General features: G+C 40.1%; 1 protein-coding gene across 1 annotated transcript in view; it reads right to left on the reverse strand.

The window, feature by feature from the left end:
• Positions 1 to 12,230, reverse strand: part of LOC128624350 (receptor-type tyrosine-protein phosphatase mu-like) — a 251,324-nt gene that overhangs the window by 12,398 nt on the left and 226,696 nt on the right. The window contains exons 23-26 of the mRNA XM_053651932.1: positions 7,671 to 7,768; positions 4,147 to 4,263; positions 3,545 to 3,699; positions 1,326 to 1,461 (exon numbers count right to left, since the gene is read on the reverse strand). Of these exons, the coding sequence (XP_053507907.1) occupies positions 1,326 to 1,461; positions 3,545 to 3,699; positions 4,147 to 4,263; positions 7,671 to 7,768 (506 nt within the window). The remainder of the gene's footprint in view (positions 1 to 1,325; positions 1,462 to 3,544; positions 3,700 to 4,146; positions 4,264 to 7,670; positions 7,769 to 12,230) is intronic.

Below are 12,230 nucleotides of genomic sequence, written 5' to 3' on the forward strand. Positions count from 1 at the left end.
ACCACTTTACTTTCGAGGGCATTAAAAATCCTTAATCACAAGAGCTTTACAAAAACAAAAGTTGTAATGTAATGCAGCTTCTTGTACGGAAGCAATTTTCTTAGCGAGGACATGAAATCGAGATATATACACCGACATGCATTTCGCCAATCTACAAAAATAGTTCGGATTTATTCGCAACATGTCAGCGGAGACAAGATACGTGAGGTCACATCCCATTTCCCCATTCACCAACAGACGAGTCAGTGCTTTGATGGAAATCACTGTTGAAGTGACATTTGGAGACAATCTGGCCTTGTCACTTTTGACTAAATCATGACACAGGGTCAGCGCGTCTGTAATTAACGTGCCTGCCAGAGTAGCTAATGATCTTTGACCTTTTAGTTGCCGTGGCCAATCAGAGCACAGCTGGGATCTCAATCAACCTCAAAACAACCAAATGTAAGAAAAACAAAAAACAAACAGCAAAAAAAAACGTGTGTTCACTTCTTAATGAGAATCATCGAATTTGCAACACAAATCACTTTCCGTTGTGGCAAATTACCACAGACAGTTTGAACATGAGCATAAAAAGGTAAGAAGTGTCCGCAGGGTGAGGGGGCAATGTCAACATGTACAAACACCTGTGAGGGAAAATGCATGCACACACACACACACAGTTTGAAGGTCACTGAACTTGTGGAGGATGAATCAGAGATGCTTTGCCTGCGTAGTTACTCAAACCCCAATCCAGATGTCATCTATGAAACATTTGCCCATTAAATCCAATGATGCTTGTGATCTAAACGGAATTACAGGGAAATGGTGCATTCAGCTAGTCTACAGCTCAGTCCAGATGGTCTGTGTTCAGAAAAGCAAAGAGTTCTTCAGCACAAAATCGTTGAGAGCAGTAGAATCGCAGTAATATTCGCCCATAGCTATTCCTGCATCTTTATGGCACTTATAACCACCTGATTTGTGTCACAATCTAAGTCTTGATTGGCTCTTAAACAGGCAGGAAGTACTGAGAGTGTCTTGATGATTGTCTAAAAAAAGAGACATAGCGGCTTTAAACAGGAACAGGAACAGGCCATGAACGGATAACCACGCGGTTTACAGACTATTTGACAGACTACAGACTACGTTCTAATTCACATAAGTGCTCTCTTGCTTGACTGCCCTACATTTCTCTCACCCTCTCTCTCTCTCCTTAATCTTATTATCTCCTCCTGTCCCCGCTGTCACTCCATATTTCTGTCTTATACTTTTTCTGTCATCTCCGTTTACCCGGAAAGGTTTACAAAATCAAGACACCGTTATTTAACAGGAGGTTATTTAACGAGTACCTCAGTCTGGACCATGTTGACCCGGCGAGATCGCAGCTCTCGGACACAGTTATAGATGTCGACCACGCCCTCCCGCTCAGCCATGTCCAACATTATGTCAATCACGATGAAACAGCCTGTCCGGCCCGCCCCCGCGCTGCAGAAAGAACAATCACAAAAATGTAATGTCGCTTGTAGAAAGAGTTATGAAAACCAAACATAAGGTGAAGTTAAAAAAAAAAACGGATAAAATAAAGGCTTTGAGAGGATCCCACCTCTCCTGAAGTACCTGTCTAATGTGCCAGACATAAGCTGTAAAGTGCAGTTTCAATTATCACTATCTACTGTGCAGATATTACCAGAAAGAAATGTACTGTTTGTGCAGGTTATGTTTTAGAGAATGTAACTGGTGTTAGGTTAAGAAAATATAAGTTTAATGTCAACTATAAGGCTAAAGAATTACATGCAATATAGTAGTGATTTATATATATATATATATATATATATATATATATATATATATATATATATTAGATTATTAGCCAGCTAATAAATGTGTGCAAAGGTACTTAGATGCCGACTGCCTTTTTAACATTATTAAAATTATTTTAATTATTTGAAGGTTCCTTTTATGCCTTGTGCATTTTTACATTACGTTCTAAACCCCAGAATATAATCAGACTGTATTTTTGTCTGTTGAGTAATTGTTCGGAAGAAAGAAAGGTTTTATTTGGCCTCATAAACTGACAAAGAGTGATCCAATTCTCAGGCAATGTAGGTCTTAATATTCATCCTTTTTTTTTTTTATTTTTTACACAGACTCCTCAAACTGTCTGTTTGGTTCGGCTCCATCAGTTTCACCGTCTCTTGTGCCATGTAAAACTGTTTAAGCCAGTCATCCTGGTGAAGGTTCAGAAACATGTTACAATTCATGAACGCTTGCTTTTTTCAGTTTTTCCATCCATCCATCCATCTTCTACCGCTTACTCCTTTTCAGGGTCACGGGGAACCTGGAGCCTATCCCAGGGAGCATCGGGCACAAGGCGGGGTACACCCTGGACAGGGTGCCAATCACACACACAATCACACACACACCCATTCATACACTACGGACACTTTAGACATGCCAATCAGCCTACCATGCATGTCTTTGGACTGGGGGAGGAAACCGGAGTACCCGGAGGAAACCCCCGCAGCACGGGGAGAACATGCAAACTCCGCACACACAGGGCCACGGTGGGAATCGAACCCCCGACCCTGGAGGTGTGAGGCGAACGTGCTAACCACTAAGCCTTTCAGTTTTTCAATCTATCATTTTTTTCTCTCTAAATAATGAATTTATATTAAACATAATGAGGAGCATGATAATGGTAAGTGGTTGTTAATGGTAAAAATTTCTTTCAGAAATATATACATTTATATTTGAATATCATGTTTAATATGATGTGTCAGTGCTATGATATAGAAATGAACTTTAAACAAGGGTACTTTCTCAGTCTCTGTTATTAGTTTAAAGCAGTATCATCTTTATTCACATGTAATATAATAATTATTAATAACTTAATTGTATTAAAACATTACAAAACAAAAATACATTGCCTACAGTAATCACAATCAATCTTGGTAATATTAGATAGGGAGTTAGGCAGGTTGGGATTTGTAGTCTGGCGTGTAAACATGTAAATGTACAATACTTCTGAATGATTTTCAGATTCATACCAAAACTACAAGTACAGAGTAAAAAGATGAAGCATTTATTTCATTTGAAATGCATATTGATGAATATTCTGACAATACCTCTCATTTTCAATCATGTGACCATTAAACAATGTGATTTAGATAACAAAATAGAGGTAAAGTAATAGAAGAGCTTTATGGGTAGACACTGCTGGATTTGAACCTGCTGTTGATCCCATCTTACTAAATATGGATTATCATCAATCAGCTCCAACTCAGGGGGTTGTCAAAAACACCCATATAACAGAAGTGCTGAACTGGCACTTCTGGCAGAGACAGAGGTCTACTTATTTGTAGTAATTAGCTAATGCTGCATGTCTGTAAAGGTTTTCATTCATTTTCGAAATCTAGAAGTGCAACGCCGCTGGGCTTTTACTGAATACTGAACTTAGAATCACTATAATCAATAACTGTGATGATGTTCACTATTAGGAGTTGAGTAGTACTGATGAAGAGTGTGTTGTGCTAAAACCCCTGTGAATGATTAGGGAGCGATGTGCTACCTGCAGTGAACCACAATAGGGCCAGCGTTGGCAGCTGACTTGGCCTTGACTCTGCGGATGAAGCCCAGCAGGCCTGTAGCGTGATATGGCACACCGTGATCTGGCCAGCCTGTGAAGTGAAACTGCTGGATCTCACGAATCTCGTGTGCCCCCCTCTATGAAAAAACAAAACAAAAACAAAAACAAAAAAACCCGAGAGAGATGGCAGAAACCTTGTTTAACAACGTGAATTCTCTAACATGCATAGCCTGCATGTCCTTGACAATGTTAACTCTATACACTTTTTCCATTATTTTTCTTCTTGTGGAAAAAAGCATTATGCAGAAAAGCCAGGTTATCTTTGCATCAATCTATTCGGAGACTAGGAGGAAGATTAGAAATTAATGAACGGAGAAAATACTTTGTGGTGTGCAGTCACCCTTCTCTAAAGGCATGCGAGATGGAACATATGTGATCTGATGAAAGATGAGCATGTCTACTTGCATTTGCTACAAATTCATAAAGCCGGTACACGTCACACTGTGGCTTAGGTGTATTCTTCTTCAGCTGCCTCTCAGTAAAGTTTTTGTCTTAAGGCCTGTTTTTTTTCCTTTCTCACTCACCTTCTCCACAGCGAATGTTCTGATGACATACTCAGACAAGAGCTGGGTCTCGATCAGCGTCACCTTCATATCTCTGTATATCTCCGTGTCATCCGGCCAGTACTTACAGCATTTCACCTAATGAGATAAAAATGGGATTAAATGGGATTAAAACACACATGCAATTAAAATCATTATCAAAATCACTCTTTTATATCATCGCTTTAAATACTCATGTTGCTCAGTGAATACAAGTATTTTATTAAGTACTTAGACAGGACATCTACTGTACATTTTAACTACATTTGAACATGTCCTGCAATCTAACTTGTAGCGTATTACTTTCAGACTAACCTTGTTTAACCTTGTTAAAACAGCTACGGCATTAAACAGTGTACTCGGATAAATAATCAGGCCTGGTCTGTCAGTAATAAAGGACTAATAAAGCCGAAGGAGCTTCATTACAAACCTATAACTCATTGGTGGTAATAATCATATGCAGTAGGGATGTAAACGAAATACGGGTTCTAAACAAATAGGAGGCGCACGGTTATAATTTAAAAGAATGCTTTCCATACACTTTGCAACATCCTTAGTAACTGCCTGGTCACAATGGTTTAAATTAGACTACGAACCTGAATTAAATTTGTTAGATAATATTGCAGGCAGGCAAAAATAAAAAGAATAACTGTGAGAGCAGGATAAACAAAAAACAAACAAACAACCCAACAAAAAACAAAAGGTTTAGGTTAAAATCCAATATACGGACATTTGGAACATGAAACAGATACAGATACAGATAGATCTGAATGTTAGACAGAAAACATACAGTAATTCAACACGAGTGTGTTACAATGGTCCAAAAATCTGACTAACATGTTGTAAGTGGATGCTTAGGCTTAGGTCACTTCTGTACTGCAGAACCTTTTTTTTTCCCATACAGATTTCTCAGGTATCGACAAAAACACAATTCACACTGTAATCCTGTTTCATTCGCACGTTAAGCTCCACTAAATATAATATGACATCCAATACCCTGAGCTCAGGCGCAGTGCCTCTTTATGTTCCAATATTATACTGATAAATATCACACTCTCATACATGACACGGTTAAATCAGCAATTTGAAAGTGAACGATATTGTTATTACATTAGCAGCACAAAACATCTTAATATCTCATTTGATACAGCAGTAGCTGAAAACAGCTTAATGTCTCCGAAAGGATTTTTTATTTTTTGGGGGGTATCTGAAACACACAGAGCCATGGCGAGATTCAATCTGTCTCTGGTGGCTCTCCGGCGTCATTAAGGCTGGAAATGAGACTGGAGGATGGAGGGACAGTTGAGGAGGAGGAGAGCAAAAGTTGAAGTCCCTTGGTGACACTTGAGATGAGAAATCCACAACCCAAACTGCTCTGTCTCAATCTCCGTCAAGATTACATTAGGCCAGAGCCATTATATTATTCCATCAATTAAGAGCTGTGTGTCTGTGTGTGTGGGTGAGAGAGAGAGAGAGAGAGAGAGAGTGTGTGGGTGAGAGAAAGAGAGAGAGAGAGAGAGAGAGAGAGAGAGAGAGGTGGGCGTATTATGGACCATGTAGACATGCATGCATGATCATAAATGTTCAAATAAATTGACTGACTAATGCGGTGATGTGTATTTCATAGACTGCGTGTAGAGAATTACAAATTATACGAGATCTTCCTTTTCTCCATCTATTCTTCCTTCCTTTCTTCCTCTCTTGCCATTTCCCCTTCTCTCTCTCCCCCTGTCCCCCTCCCCTGCAGAGCTCATCTGATGGCCTCTGTGAGTGTTTGGTGCAGGATAGAGGCAGATGGGTGGTGGAGGAGCACGGCGGTGGGTTTATAGCTCTCTGTGGAGAACCGCCAGCCCCAACATCCGCCACCAGCAGCAGGATGCATTAGATTAGTATCACACACTACCAGCCTGCAGCAGGGCACATCTGCATGGGCAGTACATGCCACCCGCTTGCCCATGGCGACCAGTAATGGTTAAACACTTAAACTTACAGTTCTGCCATCTGTCCTTTTGACAGGGCAATCAGTGGTCACCAACCCTGTTCCTGAAGATCTACCTTCCTAAAGACTTGAGCTCTGATCATAATCGTGCTCACTTGACCATCTAATCACTGGCTTACGAAGTTTTTGATCAACTAAAACAGGTGTGTTCGATTTTGTTTGGCGATGAAACCTGCAGGAATGTATATCTCAAGGAAGAGGGTTGGTGACCACTGATCTACACTTTATGGTCAAAAGTATGTGGACACCCGATCATCCCATTCCAGCGTCGGTCCCCCTTTGCTGCTCTAATCTTGCTGCTATAATGCTTTCCACTAGACTTTGGAATGTGACAGTGGGGATTCAGGCAAGAATGCCTGGCGTGTAGTCAGTGTTTCCTCGCAAAGGTGTTCAGTGGGGTTGAGGTCAGGGCTCTGTACAGGCCACTCAGTTTCTTACACACCAACCTTCGTAATTATCATTATAGACCTCACTTTGTGCACAGGGGTAAGGTCATGCTGGAACAGGTTTATTTCCATTAAAGGGAACTCTTAATATTACAGCATACAAGGACATTCTAGACAATGGTGTGCTTCCAACTTTGTGGCAACAGTTTGGGAAGAACCACAGGTGGATGCCATGGTCCGGTGTCCACATACATTTGCTCATACAGTGTATCTACTTTTAGTTTCTCCTCCAAAAGCATTTTGGGGGGAAAATTATGACAAGGAAACCATCAACCTCGTTTATGTTCATTACATATTGCATACATGTACATATTGCATACATATTGCATACATTACAGATTGATCTTCTCAATCACTGCTGATGACGTGTTACAGATGTGTCACTGAAGCCCAAATGGAGGTCTAAGGAGAGTTTTACTCTGTGTAATCACCTGACACAACTGTCACTGATAACGCTGCATGAATCTACTGTTTGGGCTAGAAAGAAATCAGCCCCAGCCTCACGTCTTCACACCATTTTGTGCATTTTACTTACAAATTTGGTGGTGCTGTTGTGCTTAGTTCCACAAAAGTCCAAAATAATCCACCTTAAGACATTTAACAGCAGATATGATATGATAATATGATTTGGACACCAAAAATGAAACATTATACTCATATCTTTTTTAGTACTTAGCCCGACTAGTGCATTTATATCAGATTCTTATGGAAAACTGGTTCAGTGTTTGGACTGTCCTGTTTTATGTAACTGTTCTGAGCTGACTGCTTTGTGTGGACAGTGCTGTTTCCAGGCAATGTCAACCTCCCATCGTCCACATGGCTAATTAGAAGCACAGAGATTTGGTTTCCAGTGGCTTGGAGAGCTGGTCATCATGCGAAAGGCCAACTGAAAAGCCATTTCATGCTTGCGTGCTAATGAGCTACACTGATTAGTTCTCACTCAGTTCACTCCAAAATGAGCGCCGCTATCCAATCGAGCAAAACTCTTTTCAGTTTCAGTCCATAATACGCAATATTAGAGCTGTACTATGTTGCAATGTGTCACATCTTACTCTACTCACCCTTCCAACTTCCACTAGGTTAGTAACCATGACAATGGTGGCTGTGTTCTCCTGCCACACCATCCTCCAAAAGTCAATCACCGTCTCCTGCATGGGTCCTGCGCAGAGAATCAGTACACACGTCAGTATTGTACAGGGTCACATCCAGATACTCATATCACACTGTGCACATATTACAGCCTTAGACAGCCATCAGACGGCGCACTACTGAAGCACATACTGCTCAGTGTCACCTGCAGACCTGCTGCGTATGTGTTCAATCGTTTATTTTTTTTTTAAAAAATGTGATCAAATCAACTGCTTTTTTCCAGTACAGGTGAATAAAAACTCCAAATTAACATGTAAGGGAAGTAATATATTCGATATATATATGAACCAAAAGTGTCACATTTTGCCCTGATAAGGACTCCACCAAGTACCCCATCTATATTCATAACAATGATGACATAATGATAGTCATCTAAGACTCTACTATGCATATCTATATACTGTGTTAGGCTCAGTGATTTCATTTCAGCTTCATTATTAAGAATTTTGTCCTAGCTTGATTTTATACTGATTCACAATTCTAATCCATCCATAATCAAAACAGTCTTCAACCTCTATATACTAATAACAATCCTAACAACCAAACTGTGCATGAAATTAAAAACACAAATTGACTGAGAGAACCGAGCGGCAGAGACTGACGTCCGACTCGGCCGCTCGTGGCCATTAAGCTTCTTCCGTTTTGAATTAGGAATGTAATTCATTTGAATTAATATTGTTTTTAATCAAGTACCAACGGTAAAAAAAAAAAGAAAAGAAAAGAAAAAAAAGTCTTGCAACAAATTAATTAGTCTGTAAATCCCAGCATAAGGGCTGGAGCTAATTCGCATTACCTGCAGCCAGAGGCAAATTACATTCAGCAGAGACTCGCTACAACCTCCTGATCTTCCTCCAGCTCATAAAAATGTCATTACAAAACAGCTGGGCCGAGTTCTGTCACTCCAGGCATACGCGCACACACACACACACACACACACACACACACACACACACACACACACTTGCACATACAGACTTTCAAACTCAACTATGCATGTATGCACTGATACCCATGGGGACACCTAAGCATAAGCATGTACATGCACAAACATACCTGAATTAATACACACACACACACACACACACACACACACACATACACACACACACACACACACACACATGCTTCAAGCCCCAAGCTCCTCCTCCTTTCCTCTTCCTCTCTCTAATCAGCTTTCTGGATGAAAACAGAATGTGAGTTTGCTCAAACTCATGGCTTCTTCTACCAACTCCGGTCCCCTTTCCGCCTCTGCAGGGAATTGTGGGATTGATTCCTGGCATGTTGAGTGACAAACAGGACATCTGCTGTGTAGGATTCGAAGGATACACTGTCGCCTGTCATAACACACTGACTGAACCTCAAACACCAGTCTCAATCTGAACACTTCCTAATGTCGATTTTTGTGTTGTTCTCTGAATCCACTCTTCATCGTTCAAGTTACAAAATCAGATAAAATCGAACGTTCACAAGGCGCTGTAAACCATTTCTGACCAAAATAAATTGGTATAAGAAAAATAAAGTATAAGAAAAATAACAAAAAAATAAGTATGCTACACAGAGCATACTGTGTAACACATGCAAGTGTAACGTCAGTCCCATGGGATTTCTATATTTCATGGAGCAAATTACAGCACTATTTGGGATGAAAATTCTCTCACGGCCGCTGATACAGAAGCTGCTAAATAACCGATAATAAAATCAGCGTGATGCTGAAACAACATCAAGGGCACGAATATTTATGCATTTATAGTGTATACTTAATAGATAATAGTGTACATCTTTTTACGCTTTTCCAGACTTCACTAATATTTCCTGGACATTTGATCCATTTCCTTATTTTACTGGAAAATTGGTCTATAAATCTGGGCTCCCAGGTTTTCCAGGAAACAGGGAAACAGCCTAAAAAGCATCCAAATGGTTCAAGATCGAATTTAAAATATGAGATTCTATGAGCTCAGAGTCCGGGGAACAGATCGAACACAGATTAGATATAATCTGATTTATTGTGTGTTTAAAAGCATTGCTCAAGTGTGGATGAATGGCTCTATGGCTTTTTTATTACAAGGTAAAGAATCACCTATATGTGTGCGTGCTTTATTTATGTGTGTGTGTGTGTGGGTGTGTGTGTGTGTGTAAAGAGTTCTTAATTGTTTTACAGAGCCCTGCACTGCAGTCTGATTTATCCAAACAGACTGAATAATCAAATTAACACTGTGCAGTGAGGCCGAATGTGGCATTGATTGACTCTTGACAAAAAGGGAATATCAGAGAGACAAGAGAGTGAGAACAATTCATTTGAGAAAATAAGTGAAAGAGCGGCATAATGTGGGTTGAGCCATCGATTTGTCGAGTCCAGCGATGTGTGCTAGACAGAGAGAGAGAGAAAGTGAAAGAGAGAGAGAGAGAGAGAGAATGTTAGACAGATAGAGGGAAAGAGAGAAAGTGATAGGGAGAGAGAGAGAGAGCGAAACTGAGAGGGAGAGAGAGAGGGAGAGAACGTGAGAGAGAGAGGGAGAGAAAGTGAAAGAGAGAGAGAGGGAGAGAGAGAGAAAGTTAGAGGAAGGGTGAGAGAGACAAAGAGAGGGAGGGAGGGAGGGAGGGAGAGAGAGAAAGAAAGAGAGAAGGAGAGAAAGTGAAAGAGAGAGAGAGCGAGCGAGAGAGAGAGAGAGAGAAAGTGAGAGGATGAGAGAGAGAGAGAGAGAGAGAGAGAGAAAGTGAGAGAGAGAGAGAGAGAGAGAGAGAGAGGGAGAGAGAACTAGGCTTGGTGACTAAGACACTGAAAGTTTGTAAAACTTTGAGCATGTAAGGGCAGAAAGTGAGCCAAGGACACACACATAGTAAACAAAACCTTGTGCACAGACCAAGAGCTGGATCTCACTCAAGTCAACAAAACAAAGAAACAATGCATTACTTACAAATTTTCTTTTTTTTTAAAAATGAACATGCCAGGCCTAATGCGGAGGTTATTAATCAGGGAATTAAAGTCGCCTTATACCATGGCCTGAATACTCGGTTATGATTGGCTGGAAGGTGTGCATTCAAACCGTATAATGCACAGGTAGTTCCAGTCAGTTTCATCAACAGCTGTAACCAAAGTAACACACAGTTACAGTTGCATACAGCAGTTAAACTCACAGCTGTTCATTATTAGTAGACACGCGGCACAGAAGCAGGTAATTCACACAAACAATCTCTCTCTTCTCTCTCATAACTATTTATTATAATTCATTCAAATCCATGTAATCTTATCACATTACTTTATCTCTGTGTATGATTTAGAGAGGGCAGAATTCTACAGCTAACGACCCGCATATAAAAACTAGCGAAAATTAACTGGTATTTTTGTCCTTCAGTCAAATTTTGCACTGCAAACATCAAAGACAGCTTTAACTTGTCAATGCTGGCAAGTGACCATGGTATAAGCAGGATAATCCACACCTAGGCGTGTCACACCATTTTAATGCACTCCGCGGAGGCAAATCATGTAATGCACACCTAGCCGTGGATTATTATAATAGTTTTTTTCCTTTTAATTTCAGCTGGAAAAGGAGTTTTTGAGTTTAGAACAGGACTAAAATGTGTAATGGTCCAGATACATTGAAATCCTTGCTTAACCATTAAGGGTTAATTTATGGCTATAAATAAGACAAAAAAGTGAAAAATGTTCTGTTTCACAGTGACACGTCACTTTTCAACTTTTGACTAGTGCACACTCTGAAATCAGGGTTGCCAGGTCTCAGCAAAATTTCCCTCTCACCTACATCACAACAAGAACTGAAACTGGCGCAAAAAGTTCAAGCACTGGACAAGAGAGATGGATTTTTCTTTTTCTTTTTTTCTCAGTCTTTGCACGGGAAACAATTTTACCATACTGAGCACAATTCTTGATTTGTAATATCTGCAATGCACCTTTGTGTCATCTCCTGGTACAGACATTAAACACTCCATAATCAGCTTTTGCCTCACCTAAACAGAAATGATTCTGTACACACTGCAGATACACTGTCTGCACATTTGTTTGCAATAGCCTATGTTTGCAGAAACGGATTAGATTTGATTAGATTATTTGCTTTAAAACTAAATGAGACCCCACAACCTTGTTCCAAAACTAGAACAATTTGGTGTAAAACCTCAACCCACGCAACGGTGCCTATAATGTTATTTATTTATTTATTTACTTATTAAATGTCACTCAAACCAGCTCCATTCCGTCCACTCCCGCAGTTATTTTTGTTTGTACACGCCCACTATTTTTTCGTTGGCTCTATTTATCCAAAATATACCAATTTATTCCCACCCCCATGTTAATGAACATGGCCTTTAGTCCTGCATGCTTCATACCTGACTGACTGTCAGAATTAAGTAAAAAAAAAACCTCCTGTGACTTTTTTGTAAGATGCGCACCTCTACTCTGGACTTGAAGTGGAGAATAAACTCACCTCTCTGTCCAGTCGTCTATAAAAATTCTGTTT

This window comes from Ictalurus furcatus, chromosome 20 (genome assembly GCF_023375685.1).
Source record: "Ictalurus furcatus strain D&B chromosome 20, Billie_1.0, whole genome shotgun sequence".
NCBI classification, from domain to species: Eukaryota; Metazoa; Chordata; class Actinopteri; order Siluriformes; family Ictaluridae; genus Ictalurus; species Ictalurus furcatus.